The 17,803-nt window shown below is 48.2% G+C and overlaps 1 protein-coding gene across 8 annotated transcripts in view; it reads left to right on the forward strand.

The window, feature by feature from the left end:
* COL11A2 (collagen type XI alpha 2 chain) overlaps positions 1-17,803 on the forward strand; it is a 279,999-nt gene that overhangs the window by 103,491 nt on the left and 158,705 nt on the right. For all 8 annotated transcript variants that reach the window (XM_069635257.1, XM_069635251.1, XM_069635250.1 and 5 more), the window contains exon 2: positions 17,126-17,293. In XM_069635257.1, coding sequence (XP_069491358.1) covers positions 17,126-17,293 — 168 coding nt within the window. The remainder of the gene's footprint in view (positions 1-17,125; positions 17,294-17,803) is intronic.

Consider the following 17,803-nt stretch of genomic DNA (forward strand, 5'->3'; position numbering starts at 1 on the left):
GAACACACTCAATTGAAGTCTCAAACACACCGCTGCATTCCCACGCAGTCTTGCATAGCTCCTGAGAAACACACTCCATTGAAGTCCCACAAACACTGCTGCATTCCCCCGCAGTCTTGCATAGCTCCTTAGGAACACACTCTATTGAAGTCCCACACAGACCGCTGCAATCCCACGCAGACTTGCAGGTCTCCAGTCTCACACCCCCTGCAGTCCTCCACAAACCTGCACAGGCCGCACCTGGCAATCTCACCCAGCCCTCTGCAGTCCCCACAGTCCCAGTTCTCCAAAGTCCCACACAACCATGCACGACCCCCACTACAATGCAGCCCCACACAGCACCCACTGCCACGCACAGCCTCCACCCCACACCCCACAGCACCATGCAGCCTCACACAGCCTTGCACAGACCCATTCGGGACCTTAGAGTATACGATCCTAGATGTACCCCATCATGAGCACAGAGAGTAGGTATGGGTGCATCTATTCACACAGGAGGGAGTGCCCACAAAACCTTCAACAGGAATGTTCTGAAGCTGGCTGGGTATTAACATGGCTGTGCGAGCCAAATAGATGCATTTATTTCGTTTACAGTATTTTATTTGACTTCTCTTAACGCTATTACTCCTTTCCAGTGGCTGGCCTCAGGCGCTTGCTTTGTGGATTAATATATCACCTAGGACCGGGGCTCATTGAGCAAGAGGTTTTTGAGGCCATTTGGTAAGGTCGTCCAGTCTGTTTAAGAAGCCTCGATGAAGACGATCACCCACTAGGAACTCTCCTTGCCTGCCTTGCAGTGTGGTGGTCTTATGCTGAGCCACACAGTGTGGTGGTTCCACGCTGTGCCATGGACTATGGTGGTTTCATGCTGAACCACGTGGCGTGGATGTTCCATGCTGAGCCATGGACTATGGTGGTCTCATGCTGAGTCATGGACTGTGGTGGTTTCATGCTGAACCATGTGGCGTGGATGTTCCATGCTGAGCCATGGACTATGGTGGTCTCATGCTGAGTCATGGACTGTGGTGGTTTCATGCTGAACCACGTGGTGTGGAGGTTCCATGCTGAGCCATGGACTATGGTGGTCTCATGCTGAGTCATGGACTGTGGTGGTTTCATGCTGAACCACGTGGCGAGGAGGTTCCATGCTGAGCCATGGACTATGGTGGTCTCATGCTGAGTCATGGACTGTGGTGGTTTCATGCTGAACCACGTGGTGTGGAGGTTCCATGCTGAGCCACCATGGACTATGGTGGTCTCATGCTGAGTCATGGACTGTGGTGGTTCCATGCTGAGCCATGGACTATGGTGGTCTCATGCTGAGTCATGGACTGTGGTGGTTTCATGCTGAACCACGTGGTGTGGAGGTTCCATGCTGAGCCATGGACTATGGTGGTCTCATGCTGAGTCATGGACTGCGGTGGTTTCATGCTGAACCACATGGCGTGGAGGTTCCATGCTGAGCCATGGACTATGGTGGTCTCATGCTGAGTCATGGACTGCGGTGGTTTCATGCTGAACCACGTGGCGTGGAGGTTCCATGCTGAGCCATGGACTATGGTGGTCTCATGCTGAGTCATGGACTGCGGTGGTTTCATGCTGAACCACGTGGCGTGGAGGTTCCATGCTGAGCCATTGACTATGGTGGTCTCATGCTGAGTCATGGACTGCGGTGGTCTCATGCTGAACCACGTGGCGTGGAGGTTCCATGCTGAGCCATGGACTATGGTGGTCTCATGCTGAGTCATGGACTGCAGTGGTCTCATGCTGAACCACGTGGCGTGGAGGTTCCATGCTGAGCCATGGACTATGGTGGTCTCATGCTGAGCAATGCACTGTGGCGGTCTCATGCCGTGCCTCGCAGCGTGGTGGACCTACATTTAGCCATGCACCTTGGTGGTGTCGTGCTGAGCCACACGGTGTGGTGGTGTCATGCTGACCGAAGCAGAATGGCAGTCTCATGCTGAGCCACGCATCATAGTGCTCTCCTGTTGAGCCAAACAATGGGGTAGTCTCATTCTTTGCCATGCTACCTGGCGGTGGTCTCATGTTGAGCTATGTATCATAGTGCTCTCATACTAAGCCATACACTGTGGTGGTCTCATGCTGAGCCATGTACTGCAGTGGTCTCATGCTAAGTCATGGTCCCATGTTTATGCGTATTTGTATTACGCTAAAACCTCATAGAGGCACGGAAGCACAGGTGCTAATCCATGCAGTGTGGTGGTCTTATGCTGAGCCATGCACTGTGGTGCAATGTGGTGGTCTCTTGTCGAGTCATGCCTCATGCTAGTCTCATGCTGACCCATGCAGAATGGCACTGTCATGTGTATCCCGATTCCCGTGCTTAGAAACCACTCTCTGGTATTAAGCGCGTTATAATTATAATAATTAACCCAATGTAGATAGCGTGATAATAATGCAGGTAAAATGCAGCCTCGTCCAGAACTAACGCCATCCGATGAATGAGGATGGGGAGAATCCCAGAAAAACACAGTCAGGGCATCGCCACCTCTGCACTCCTGCCCTCCTTCTGGTTCCCAACCTTCCTCCATTCACCCCTGCCACCCTCCTCAAACCTCTGCAGGCCTGCTCCTTTTTGCAGCTATGCTCCACTCACCTCAGTCATGCCTTCCTCGCCCCTGCAGACTGCCTCCTCCTCATTCCTTTTCACTTCACCTTAGCCATGGTCTCCTCACCTCGACAATGTGCACTTATCTACAGCCCTGACCTGGCTTGCCACTCTAATTCGCTCGTTCTGCCCATTCAGTCTGTGGCCTCCCTGCTGGGGGTAACCTCTATGGGTGATTATGGAGGTTCAGGCTGTATGCCCATTCAGTACTTGCATTTCTGATGGGAATACCTTAAGGGGTGATGATGGGTGTTGAAGCTTTATGCGCATTCAGTCTTTGGCTCTCTTCTGGAGTGGCCGCTAAGGGGCGACAGCAGGGTAGGTGACAGGCCCAGGCGCCGTGCCCGGTCAGTCCTTGGCCTCTTTTTCGGAGGACAGTATGTGGGATTGGGGAAAGAGAAGAAGTCAGCGGGTGGAATGAGCGAAGGTGTGGGGTTACTTGAGGCGGCAGGCCTCGGAATGTGCCGCCAGGGACGGCGCTGCAATGGAAGGGAAATGCGCAGAATGGGGCAGTAAACTTGGCGGTGACACCGAGCTGCCCAGGAGAGGCCCCTGCCTGCCTGTAGAACTCCCCCTCTCCTTCTGCACGGGTCTGCTGAGCGGGGCGTCTGCGGCCAGGCCACTGGTGTCTGAGTCTGGGATGAAGAGATCTTTAGGACTAAACTGCGACAGTGGGGGGCGGAGCCCACAATGATTTCCTATGGGAACATAATACTGGCCCTGCCTAGCACTTAGGTGACTTCCACATTTCTGGGGGGCCAGGCACCAGCACAAAAGATGCACTGGCAAGCCCCCTTACACACATAAGTGTCATGCGCGGATTGTGATCAATAGTGTATAACACACTCCTAGCATCCATGCTGCGAATTGTTTGTGTAACGGTGGGCCCTACAGGCTAAGTTATTTCTATTTCTGTGCATTTTCAAGTGCCTGTTTCTGAATTTGTGATGCGCTTTACAATGCGCAGAAACGTCCCCTTATTTGTGAAATTGCATCTGAAGCGCGCATCTACGATGCATTGTATTGTAGGGGTATTCCTAAAGCGCGAACTAAGGCTGAACGGGCATCTAGGCACGAATGAAAAAATATGAGCGAGTACTGATCAGAATACGTGCGTTTTCAGGCTCTAGGGTGCCACAGAGTTCCACAGAGTGGGAGCCAGCACTGAAAAGGATCTTCCTCCTGCACCAGCCCTACGGAACCTAGGAACACAGAGCAGGGTTTGCGCAGGGAAGCAGAGAGTTCTAGTGGGCTTGTAAAGAGTTAGCTCTGCACCTAGAAACTCAGCCCCAGAATTGTAAATGGCGCGGTACACTAGACACATGGAGGTCTTGAACTTAATCCGGCTCCTAATTTGAAGTCATTGCAGCTGGCAAAGCAGATCCTTTTAGTGTGAGAGTCTAGGGGCCCCAAGGGCCAGTTGGGCAGTCGAGTTCTGGAGAATTTGCAACAGGTGTAACATAGTCACTGGTTGTCAAGGTACATAACGTTACAATAATCAACAGACCCCATAATATAATAGGTGACCGTCTTGGCTTTGGAATCTGACGGAAAAATGGTAAGATCGTTCTCAAGGTTTTCAGCTTAACAAAGCCTGATTGACAGACAGAAGAGATTTGGGATTCTCTAGACCCACTGGCCAGGAGTTTGATTCTGAAACTTTTTACTGCTATGACTGGTTCGGGGCAAGGTGCAAAGGAGGCTGGCCAGTAATCGGAAGTCCACAGAGTAGACAACCATGAGGACCTCCATTTTATTCCCATTAAATTTGAGCCGGTTTGAGGCCATGCAGTTTCCAACAGATGACAGTCCTTCAACCACAAGGGGGGTCTGAGGCTGGGGCGTTAAGGCACAAAAGGATCTGCATGCCATCTGCGTAGGAGTAAAAATACACCCCATGTTTTGCAATCAGATTTGCCAGTGGGCACAAATAGAAGTTGAATAAAATGGGAGATAGGGCAGAACCCTGAGGGGCACCGCATTTCACTGTCGTTGGTACAGATTTAAAAGGGGGAAGTGATACTGTCGGAGGCGGCCGACAGAAGAAAGACAATCCAGCGGAGCGAAAGGCCTGTCAACCTAATCCTCTTCAGCCTCTGAAGCCTAATCTCATGGTCAATGGTGCCAGCAGCCGCGGAGAGGTCTAGGAGAATCAAAACTCCCACCTCTCTGCCATCTTGAAGAAAAGCAAGGCCATCCATAATTGCGACCATGACAGATTCTGTACCCATACACGGACGGACGAAAGTCAGAATGGAATGGGTGCAAAAGACGATTTCATTCTAAAACTTCGGAACATTGTAAGTAACAATTGCCTCCATCATTTTCATAAGAGCTGGGAGTAAAGAGATGGGCCGATAGTTCTCGGCCACTGGAGGATCCAGGTGTGCCTTCTTCAGCGGTGGAGAAATAAGGGCGTGTTTTACAGGTGCTGGAATCATCCCTGTCGAGAAGGAACGCTCTAAAGCCGCAGTGAATAAAGCCATAGATGTGCACACTGAGCTGCCATTTGTAAGAAGGCATTAGTGATGAGATGCACTAGCGAATCCCAGCACTTGCGGTAAAAAAAGTGTTCCGAATCTGGCCCGATCGCTTTCCCATCAGCAAGGGGAGCACTTTCCCCAAAGTGCTTTAAAGGGGCCAAAAGGTGGCATACAGTGCTAGCAAAAGCCCTTCCCAAATTAATACCTAGGTTCCCCCTTGAAAGAAAGGAGAGCGAGAGAGAGCAAGGCAGTTAATAGCAAGGGTTCTTCGTGAGAAAGGAGGGGAGAACGCAGGCGAGTGCAGAGTGTGGGCAAAGAACAACCTCTGGTGGTGTGGCAGATCAGGATGAAGTCCTGCCTGAGCCCTTCTACTTAACCTTTGAACTCTAAGTATGCCAAAACCTTGCACTAAATCACTGCACAACCCTTTGATTAGAGCAACAAACATATCACCTGAGAACCTGATATACAATCATAGTGCCTGCCATTTTACATGATACCTGAATCTAGACTTTAAAAAGCAAGACATGGCATATGAGTGCATGACACGTCATGGCAAAGGCCGCCATAAGATACCCGAATTTGGGCTTTACATGGCAATACATAGCATATGATTATGATTGGTTATTTATAACGTGCTTAATACCCAGAGGTTTCTTATCGTGGGCCCGGGGATCGAACCTGTGGTGCTGCGCGTCGTCTTGCTTCCAAGGTGAGTGCGTTGCCCCTGAGCTATCCTCCCAAGACTAAATGAGTACATGACACGTCATGGCAATGACCGTCATGTGATACCCGAATTTGGACTTTACATGGCATGCCACGTCATGGCAAAGCCCATCATATGATACCCGAATTTGGACTTTATATGGCAATGCATGGTATATGAATGAGTACATGGCACGTCATGGCAAAGGCCGCCATAAGATACCTGAATTTGGGCTTTACATGGCAATACATGGCATATGAGTACATGACACGTCATGGCGATGGCCGTCATATAATTGAGTACATGGCATTTCATGGTAATAGCGGCCATATGATATGAGTGTCTGGCATAGGATGGCAATGCCTGGCATGATTGTAGAATCTGGTCATTTGGTGAGAATACGTGGCATACGGATGAGTGCCTGCTGCTTCTTGGTAATACCTGGCATTTATGCAAGAACCTGGGTGTGTGATAGGAATATGTGTCATATGGTGTGGGAATTTGCTTTTTGCCGGCATTACCTGCCATATGGCAGGAGTGCGTGCCATTGCACAGGGCTACATGTTATGTGGTACAGGCACATGGGCTTTTGATGCCAATACCTGGCATATAATGTGAGCTCCTGACATTAGATGTAAGTACTTGGCATGTGGAAGGATTATCTGGCACGTGTTCTTGACATTTCATGCCAATGCTTGCCATGTGATACCTGCAGACCACACATCACTTAACAGAAATGTAAACATACTGTACTATGTTACCAGACGTGTTCCCTTATCACATATTCAACCTGTGCTAGACACAACCTTGAGGCGCATTGAAAGTGTGTATCTGGGGCCTACACTTACATTTCCTGTGGAATGAAAAGCAGTTTTTAAGATTACTTTGGGGATCGGCTCATCTGTATAAAGGATTATGAAAAAAAAGACTCGTGGTGATGTGAGGTAGTAAACGCCGGGTACCGGATCATTTTACACTGGGCCTGGAGCCAATCTGGGGGAGAAAGAACGCTACTGAGTGAGGAGGGCAGGTAGAGGAGGGAGGCAAGGGAATAGGGGGGGGTGGCAGGGCGGAGAAGTCTGCATTTTTGCACAGAAATGACTAAAGCAGAAGCTCTGACCTTTTCATAAGGCGCATTTACAGCCTCTGCTTGGCAGAGCGGCCAGACAGGCCTCCTCTGTTCTCTGCCCCTTCCCTCCAGCCTGGAGCAACCGGATAGGTCTGCCTCCCCAATGTATTCTCCGCCTGAGGGCCACCTGTGCGTGATGGATGTCCTGAATGTGACCACTAGGTACCTTTGTATGAGGCTCCAGGGGGCCTGGCATCGAGTGCCCTTGAGTTAACGTGTCCTCTGAGTGAGCCTGGGTGTGCCCCCAGGGCGAGTCTGTTTGTGTATACCTCTCTATAAGCGAGGTTTGTATCATTATTATTCTTTTTTTTTAAATACTGCAGAAGCTCACTACCGTACTGGTCCCAAAGCGTGTAACCCTTGCCTGAGTTAAGGTGTGTTAAGTCCCATCCAGGGACAGCAGGACCTTACTCTGTTTAAACCACTACACCCTCAGAAGACTGAGGGAGTGGGGACTTGTACTAGATGCGCAAAGCACTAAACATACTTTCAGATGCGTTACCTAATATATACACACAAATACACGTCCTAGCAGCAAGGATTACCAATCTAGACTGAAGTCCCCTTATGAGTCTAAACCAAACAGTATGTAATCAATAACGGATTGGTGTATCCACTGCACATAGCCCAACAAAGTAGCTTCAGGGGTTAATAATCACTGCTCAAAACCTTCTAGGTTATTGTTCACTAATGATTGACATTCAAAATCATTCCAGGAATCTTTTCTGTTTTCCACTGCTTATTGAATTTTCTAGTGGTGATTAGCAAATTCCTGCCATTTTCTAGTGGTGATTAGCAAATTCCTTCCAACACGTGTTTCGACCTCTTAGAACACAGGTCTTTCTCATGGCCAATAAATCACCTTCAATTGCAAATATTCCAATATCATCAATGTATATCAAATTTGAAGGTTTCTTGGGTGGTGCTGCATCTTTTCAGGGCAGTTGCAAAACTAAAAGTAAAGGATTATGTGGGAGAAGGTGAGAGCAGGGTGCACCAATGGTTGGCAAGAAGACACGTCTACTTTCTGCCCATTGCCCCCAGCCACACAGCACTCATGTCCCCCAGCACACCAGATCACCAAATACTGCACAGAGGGTTCCACAGCACCCAGCCTTATACTCCCAAGCAGACCTCAAACTCCCAGCACTGACCAGAGGCCACCGGGCATTGTGCACTGTGGCCCAATATTGTGACTTCCATCCGATGGGGGCTGCTGCACCTACTGGCAGTGACCCCCCAATCTTCAATACACCTAGGCCGAACGCACGAGGCTTGCCGTATGCCCCCCACACACATGAAGAACAGTTGGAAGGACACAGTATTGGATGGCAGCCTCATTGGGTTTTGGAGGGGGCGGAGGGTGCAGTGCTTGTAAGGTGCAGGCCCCAGGGAGCAAATCATTCTAATGAGACTATTCTTGTAGACTTCAAATAAAAGCAGCAAGCAGTTAACTCTTCTTCACGTCTGAAACCACATACTTAGGGAATGCTGTGACAATGAGCTGTCTCCTGTCACTACACCCCCCGCACCACCACCCTGTATATCATTCCCCTTTGTCATGCAAGTACTAATGCCCCCTGGCTGCTGCAATATTCAGGCAAATCCAGTGGCCCCAGATCCAGGGTCGGAGTGGGCAATTGTGCAATGCCCGAACCAAAAACGCAAAATGCTAGCGTGTGCCTATTTTTTGGATCAAAGCGGGCCACTTTTTTGGCCACTGTGGACCAGTTCGATGATTTACTTCACTATGCGGCTAGTAATTTTGAACATTATTGCTGAATACATATTCATTAAATTGCACAATTTGCGTCACATTTGATCAAAAACCTCCCCCTAATGCACTATTTCAACAGTCTGTCACAAAAGGATTGAATTGCCATTTGCACCTGTGGGCATCTTTTTCATTGGTCCCGAGACAATTTTTAGCCCTAGATCAAAAGCAGGGTGGTGGACAGTTTTTCACCGTTTGTTGGGGGGGGGGTACTAGCAGGGAAGGACATTTGAATATTGTAGGCCGCCTAGGGGCAAAGTCCCCCAGCAGCCTCGTGTGGCTGGGGGCCATTCCCAGACAGTGGAGCGGCCCCCTTCATGCATACATGTTGGGCCGGTGGCCCGAGTTGAAACGGCAGAGCGTAGGGGGGCGGTGGCGGCAATTATGAGGAATGGTGAGGCCGTGGGGGTGCAGAACACCCCAGCGGCCTCACGGTGTGTTGGAGGGGGATGGAGGCAACTTTTGTATTTTCGAGGCCGCCAGGGAACAAAGTCCAGTGACGGCCTTGTGTCGCCGGGGGCCGCTCCTGGGCAGTGGAGCAGCCCCCTTCATGCAGACATGTTGGGACACTGGTGTAAAGCCGGTGGCCCAAGTTGAAATGGGGGGAGCGGGCAGGAGTTCAATTTTGAGGAATGGTGAGACCACAGGGGTGCAGAACACCCCAGCAGCCTCACCGTGTGTTGGAGGGAGGTGGGGAGAGGAGGAATGTTGGCCCCAGATGAAACGGGGGGAGAGGGGAAGGTGGCTTACCTTGGGTCAGCTGGGTCCTCTCCGTTGGCAAAAGAAGCGAGGGAAGGAAATAACTGTTCCCTTCCCTCTCACTTCCTATTTCAACAGGCAGAGGCTGCTTCATTTGTGGTCAGGCTGTAGCAGCCAATAAGCAAACAGTTTATTTGGCTTCTGTAGCCTACAGCTTCTGCCACACTTTGTGTGATTGGCTGTTATCTCCCAAACAGGGAGAAGACAGTTAATCATTGAAAGTAGAGTTTGGCTTCGAGTCACTACAGCAGAAAGGATTCGGCCGAAGCGGTATAGCTGTTTTCCAGCTGAAATTCAGCTGAATAGTGACTCGAAGCCTAAATTCGGTACACCCCTACATTGGAGGCCCTGACCTCCAGCCGAAGGACAGTGGGACCTTACTCTGCCTAGGATGCACTTACCTTCAGCCCAGGGACAGCAGGACGCTGGTCTGCTTAGGATGCATTGACCTGAAAATGGAGCAATACAAGAAGAGAGAAGAAGTAAAAATTGGTGCAGAGCCTGAGAAGGCATGTAAGCAGGTGATAATCTGAGGATAATCCTCAGATAATAGGACCCTGGTCAACCATGCCCACAATACAGTGGTAAGAAGAATCTCTGCAGTTAGGAAGGCCGACCCCTCCTCTGTTTAAAGGAAGCATTAAAGTTTTCAATGCAACGCGTGGGGCTTATTTTTCCATATATACTTTGAGATTGTTTTGTGCAACTGTTGGAAAAAGGAAGTTGGAATTCGGATCGGAAGAGCCTGAAACAAGTTTAACAGCTCTGGTAAAATCAGCATTTTAATTGAGTTAATCCTCCCCAGCCACAAAAGCATTTTGAATTTCATCCAGTAGGGGGCGAAAATTAGCAGCAAATAACAATCTGAGGATGTTTTGCATGCCATCAGAATGACTTTTTGCATACATGTGTCTTATTATTACATGTCTTCTTTAGCACTTCATGTCACCTTTCAGCCACTTCTGCCCTGTGAGCGGTGTGAAAGTGGAGTCTGGCTTTGTGTTGATTAGCCGTGGTAATTGTCTGTGATGAAGTTTCAAGAAGAGCAAACAGCATAGTGGGGCCCAGACACTCAGGAGAGGGAGGGGTGGCCCCAGTCCAGACTGGTGTAGACCGAAACCTATGTTTTGTTACCTGGGAGCACTTGGAATAGAAGCAGCGTGCGACGCTCAGAACCAAGCCAATCTTCCCATCAGCACACTCCAGTTTGTGACTTTTATGATTGTTTCCTTGTGTGATAGTTTGTGTATCTTCTGATTGTGTGACGTTTAAGTATATCTACAGTACACACTCGATTATCCATCACCATTGATGACCCAAAACAACAGAATAATCAAAAATTCACTTTAACCAAAGCAGCCTGGCATTTTTGCTCTGTCATCCCACTCTGAACATTGTTAACTGCCATTTTCTTAAGCAGAACCGTTACCGGTTGATAGAGAGTGCTGGGGTGTCGGAATAGCAAAGCTTTGGCAGTGTCCGTTTCCGCTGGGTCACTTGGTGAGCTCAATGACTGTGTGTGCCTGTGCGTGTGTATGTGTGTGTGTGTGACCCCAAATTGAGTACATCACCAAACATATTTAATTCAAGGCCCCGTACATCGTGCAGCACGTCGTTCACAAATTAGGACCGCTTTCTCTTATCGTAAAGATATAACAATGTACCCCCTAAAAAAATACCCATGCGCAACTTGAAGAATCTAGCCAAGAGGACCTGTTTTTATTACTCCAGTTACCACACTGGTTACAAATACTGACATATTTATTTGCTAATAACCTTGAGAAACCAAGAAACACATGTCGTCAATGTGGCATTGACTATAAAAATTGTCTTGCACAAGCACCAAGATGTTAAGTCCCCTATTTTCCAACCACCTGTACACACACGACTTCCTCATATCATTCTCAGGATCATCCAGACTCCTCTTCTAAGCACATACTACTTCTGCATATCATTTTCAGGCTCCTCGTCTCGTCAGCCAGAATCCTCTTCCAAGCACAGCCTACTTCCTCATGTCATTTTCAGGCTCCTCCACTCCTCACCCAGACGCCTTCACTGTACAAACCCTACTTTCACAGATCATTCCATCGAGAAGCTATGCTTTCATTGCTGTTACGTCCATGCTCTGGAAACCACAACCCGGCCAGAATTGAAACATCCCTGACCACATAAAGTTACGTCTGGGTCACTTTTGCCGCTGGTGACACCTAGATGACAGGTTAGGCATACAACGTCTTTGTTCCTTATTCATACCAGGGCATTTCTCTTGCTAGCAAAGCAGAGATGGTGCTGTTCAGTGGTGAGTAGCGGGGCTGGTTCTGTGTTGTGTTCTATAGTATTTCTATTGGTGCTCTGCTGGTGTCTGTAGATATATCAGTGCTGGTATCTTTTAGGTTTGGGTGTTGAAAGGTAGGGGACAGGGGATATCCCTACTTTCCCCTGGTTCTTACACATGCTTCGCAGGTGTCTGTTGGACTGGCCCCCTTAGTCTGCATCCCGCCTGCACAGTGGGCCTCAGGCTTCATTCACAGGCAGGAGTGCTACGCAGGAAACATACCATTGGTAGAGGGGAGAGGGCTGACCCAGTCTTTGCCTTGCTTGCTTTGAGTTACTGTGTGAGGGTATGGAGGGGTATTTAGCCAGTCTGGAAGAATATTCAGCCAATACACACAAAAAAAGGACCTGTACATAGCTAAGTACACAGCTAATGAATTCCCAAAATGGGCACTGGCGTGTGAACTGGAATGTCTGATATAAATACACGTTGTTTTTTTGTGGTCACGATATATCCAATTTTATTTTTGAGACAGAGTCGACGTGTGTTTCACGCTAAAAGCCTAACTATGGCACTCCGGCTCTCCACAGCCACTATCAACCAAGTGATGACATCATTTGGCTCCTTTTCACTGCCACCTGCCACCCATTTTACATCTTTCACAACTATGAACAAAAAAGGCTACTACCTTGATAAAGCGTTTTATGCGCTAAACTCATGTCGTACATTTCCATAGAATAAATTGCCTATATAACCACCACACACATTTTTCAGAACTTGTGATTGGAGCTCTCGTGCAAATATAGCAAAGCAGTTAGTATTAGAGGCCTTCTCAGCTCTAATGCACCCCTCTTCCAGTGCTTTAAAGTGGTCTCCATGGGGCCTAAGTATACATGAAACCTGTAACATAACTGCTTGTCTTGCACTAAACTAAATAAATATGAATGAGAACAATGGACACATAACGAACTTGACTCTGAGCGTACCAAATTCCGATGAACTAGAATATATGCAAATGATCTTGGACTGTCATATACTACAATCTTTCTGGGCCAGGGTGTACAAGACACTTGCTGATATAGTGGAAGAGCCTATAGACTCAGCCCATAAGTATGTTTGTTATGTTCGGTACAATGTCATCTGTTAAACATAGATTTGTGAGCGTATGCTGCTTGCTGGCGAAACCATGCATATTTAAGAACTCGACGCGCAGGGCCCGCCTTCCTCGCAGGTCCAGGAGTGGCTGAAAGACGTAGCTAGGGCCAATGAGAATGAAGAGCTGTATGTCACTATGATGCCACAGACCTCCAGACATAAGGACATTTGGGTATATTTTAGGAGTTACCTATTGGACAGACCACATGCAGTTGATGAGTAGTTGCTCTGCTTTGGGACACTAAGCGAGCATATTCCCTATGGGGACTGGTTGAATCTACTAGCTAATTTTCACCCTTTGTCTCTCTTTCCACACTACTCTAAAGTGCTTGAAAGGGTTGTGTTCCACCATCTTGCCAATTTCTTAAACATCCACAACCTTCGAGACCCCCACATGCAGGTTTTCCGCTCCTTCCACTCCACGGAAATTGCTCTCATGAATGTCCCCAAATTCATTGCCTCTCTTGAGCACTCCAAACTACCCTCTATCCTAATTCTCCTTGGCCTGTCCTCTGCCTTTGACACTGTTGATAATTTTGATCTCCTTAATACTTGCTTTCTTCTTGGGATTTGTGATCAAGCCCTTGGCAAATCTCTGTCTCCTGGAGAAACAAGACCTCTCAACTCACTCCTCCGACTGTTGGTGTTTCACAAGGCTGTCTTCTGACCTCTCTTCTTTACACGCTACACCTCTGCTCATGGGGCGCTATTCTCTTCCTTTAGATTCTCGTACCAACTCTTTGCGGACGACACCCAAATCTTCTTCTCTTTTCCTGAACTCTTCTCTGATCTATCAACATTTTAAACTGTTTCTCTGCCATTAAGTATTGGATGGCTTTGCAGTCTCTGATGTTAAACTCTACCAAAACAGAGGTGCTCTTCTTCCCTGCCAAATACTCTCTCATTACTTCCCCTGCCTAACCAGTACCCACCAGACACTCTCCCCTACTCTTCTTCAGCTAGAAACCTCAGTGTCATCTATGACCAGTATCACACATTCTCTACATTCAGCTCAAAACTGCAACAGCGGCTCGCCTCAGCATCCTAAATATTAGGAAAATGGTGCACCTCCTTCCTTTCAACACCGCAAAGCATCTCTTAACCACTCTTGTATTCTCTAAACTGGACCACTGGGCCAGCATCCTGCTTTGTCTCCCAAACTATGCTTTCTGTCCTCTCGAATAGATCATTACCTTTGCTATCAGGACTCCTTTGAACTCCATCACTTCACACCTACTTCCTTTTACCATCAGTTACCAGGCTGGATGGCTGACGATGCAAAACAGGGCCAGATTTAAATATTTTCTCCTGGCTCAAAATCTATCAGTGGAAAGGCACCACTGTATCTATCCTCATCTATCCAACTATACAAGCCTTCTTGTAATCTCCACTCTGTCTCCTGGACTACCATTGTGGCACCTCACCCTCGCAGTGCTTCCTCTCGCTTCCACTGTTTCTCTCTTCTTGCTCCACTTGCATGGAATTCTCTTCTCCCTGGACATCTGAGAAACAGTCCACACCGATTTGTTCAAAACCAAAGCAAAAGCCTACCTCCTCGCCTCCGAGTTACCCTCTTACTCTACCTCTCATCTGCATCTACCTAACAATTTCACCTCCCCAGCCTTTGTCCCTAATTTTCTACTGCCTCAACTCTAGCACATCATCCATCATGGTCACATGTCTAAAACAGCTAGCTGTACTGCCTACCCGAACTTAAAATGTCTAATGTTGGTTGTCCTTAATCTATGTATGGCCACCCATATATTGTCCCCAGTGACTGTTCCATTTACTACCCCCCAAAACCCAGTCAGAATGTCACTCAAACTCACCCCATTGTAAGAAGCTCGCCTCTTCTCGTCAAATCTGATTTCTTATCTATTGTATTTTCTTTTGTAATAAAGAGCATTGTCCCTACCTGTATGTATAAATGAATAATGTAAAAAATATATGTTATGCTACATATGGGAATTTGGAAAGATTGACCTGTGTATGTGATCACCATTATTATAAAGGGGTAGATCAGACTAGATGTTTGTTGATTCAATGCTGATAACAAATAATGGCTTAATACAGATTTGTGTTTATTGATATTGGAAATATTGTTCAACTGAGTGACTAAATAAAGAGTAAAAACATGCCAAAGTATGCCAGTCAACACCGGACAGATAACCGTCGGGCACAGCAACCGAGTTTGTCCATTAGTATCTTTCTGTTTTGACATATGGCATACACATAAACACAGCTGGGTAGGCATGCTTGTGATCCAATTTTGTTTGTAGCCTGATGACAGGATGTAACATATCTCTAAGCTATTTCTGCCGTCCCTCTGTCTTCTAGGAGGCACACTGTTTCCGTTTCCCCTTTCCTTGGGAAGTCTTTTTCTTGCATGGCAGCTTCTGGGGGTGTCTGTAACTTGGATAGTGCAGTAAGACCCCTATTTAAAAAAATGTTCCCCATCACACTGGGCGTGGTACCAGCCTCTTACAATGTTTGTCTCTGGTCACACCAGGTGCAGAGCCTGACCTCTCTGAGCGTCTCTCCTGACAAACTGGGCGCAGAGCCTAGCCTGTCTGAGACTCTCCCCTATAATACTAGGTGCAGAGCTTGGCCTATCTGGGAGTCTCTCGTGTCACACTAGGTGCAGAGGCAGGCCTCTCTGCGACTCTCCCCTGGCACACTAGGTGCAGAGCTTAGCCTCTCTGGGTGTCTCTCCTGCCACAATATGTCCAGAGGCTAGCCTCTCTGCGACTCTCCCCGAGCACACTGAATGCAGAGCCTGGCCTTTGTGTCTTCTGTCACACTAGGCGCAGAGCCTGGCCTCTCTAGATGTCTCCTGTCATACTGGGTGCAGAGCCTGCTGTTATATTGTATGAATTTATATAGCGCACGTTCACCCAAGGGCATCATGGCGCTCACCAAACAGGAAGATAAAACAGGATACAGCAGGCTAAGTTGGGAACAGAAAGGTCTTCACTCTGTGTGTGTCTCCCAGTCACACTGGGCTCAGATCCTGCCTCTCCAGGTGTCTCCCAGTCACACTGGGCACAGAGCCTGCCTCTCTAGGTGTCTCCCTATCACATTGTGTGAGGAGCCTGGCCTCTCTAGGTGTCTCCCTGTCACACTGGGTACAGAGCCTTGACTCTGTGTGTGTGTCTCCTGTCACACTGGGAGCAGAGGCAGGCCTCTCTAGGTGCCTCCCTGTCAGTTTGGGCACAAAGCATGGGCTCTCTGGGTGTCTCTTGTGTCACACTGGGTGCCGAGTAGGGCCTTCTTGCAGTCGGAAATTAAACTACAAAGCTTTACCATGAATACTGTAACCCACAATTCATACACAGACATCTTCATTAGTCTCTTTATCCTACTGACCTATTTTACCAGCAGTAGCATGTGACCCCGCCAAGAAAGCAGGACGCCTGTACCTGGTCTCAGTAAATGGTGTCTTGTGCCACTGGCAGGGCTAACCAGAACAACACTTGTAAAGTGGGGCCGAGACAAGCAGAAAGAGGATATAAATGCACAGAGCTAATGAAGTGAGAAGATACAATGGGATTGAGGTAGAGAGAATGATTGTATAGGTCAGGTGCGTGTGATATTGTACCAGAGGCCACCTCAACTGGACCACCGCCATACCCTGGTGACAGGAGGTCTCCTTGCAGGCACCACAGGAGTGAAGAGGGCAATGCATGAATTATGAGCAATTCATTTTGGGATGCCCTCTAAACCTACATGACAGGATCTTTTATTTTGCCTGGCTGCAGACATTACAGGCCCTTTCATTTTGGAATGATAGATTGTGCCCCCACCTGATGCTGCTGTGAGTAGCCTTGACTCAACAAAACTCTCCTGTCTCAGAGCCAGGAAGCCACTGGGCTCAGTTTAAAATTACTTTTTATTTAGCGCATAGATTGTCTGACCTCAGAATATCAGTGGTTTCTAGCATAGAAAGCGTAGCTGTGAAAGGGGAGAGGTGGTCATGGCAGCAGATGTTGTGATGGGACTAGTCTGCTATCACATCTAGGAGGTCCCTGGCCCACTCACTGGGTTTGTGGGCCCATGAAAACAGTGCCAAGAGCTATGACTCAGCTCAGTTGCCCACCGGGACAGGCACATGTTGGAGGGCTTGCAGTCAGGGATCCCTATTGTGCCTCATTTGTCTGTGGTTGGGGTACTCCCTGCTTACCTGGTCTCACCCCTCGTCTTTCTACCCTATAGCCGACCCTGTGGACATACTGCAGATTCTTCAGTTCCAAACGCAACCGGAGGGCGTGAAGAAAACCAGCGGATTCTGCCTCAGCCGGCGGACGGGCACAGGACCAGATGTGGCCTACAGGATATCGAAGGAGGCCCAGATCAGCGCACCCAGCAAGCAATTCTTCTCAGGTAGGCGGCATAGCGGCCCACTTGGATGGCACCTTTAAAACCATGCACCAGTGTTGGGAAGGGGAGGGCAGATATTGCTAGAATCACTTAATGAGTTCCTTCAGAGCCTTACGAGGTAAGAAGGTGGATAATAATCCCACCATTATCTCTCTTAATGTTTTCCCATTATATTTATTTCTGACACACTACAACCAAAGGTATCTAAGCGCTGAAAGGCCACAGAGAAAAATACCCATAATGGAACAATTAGAAGCAACAGAAACAAGTGGATCGGGCACGATAACACCAGTAAAGATTTATGAAACATACTAAAAATCAGCACATGGAGAGAGAGAGACAGGTACCAGCACTCTCAGAAAGATGGGTACAGAACAGGCAGCAGCACTGCAAGCTTTCCCAATACACAGTAAGGTTCTCCAACACAGTGAACAAGTAAAGAAGGGGCAGCATCAGTGCAAGCTGCTCTCACATAGAGAACAACTACAGTGCAGTGAACACAGCAGGAGTATA

Source organism: Ambystoma mexicanum, chromosome 13, assembly GCF_040938575.1.
Source record: "Ambystoma mexicanum isolate Mex_15411 chromosome 13, UKY_AmexF1_1, whole genome shotgun sequence".
In the NCBI taxonomy this organism is placed as follows: Eukaryota; Metazoa; Chordata; class Amphibia; order Caudata; family Ambystomatidae; genus Ambystoma; species Ambystoma mexicanum.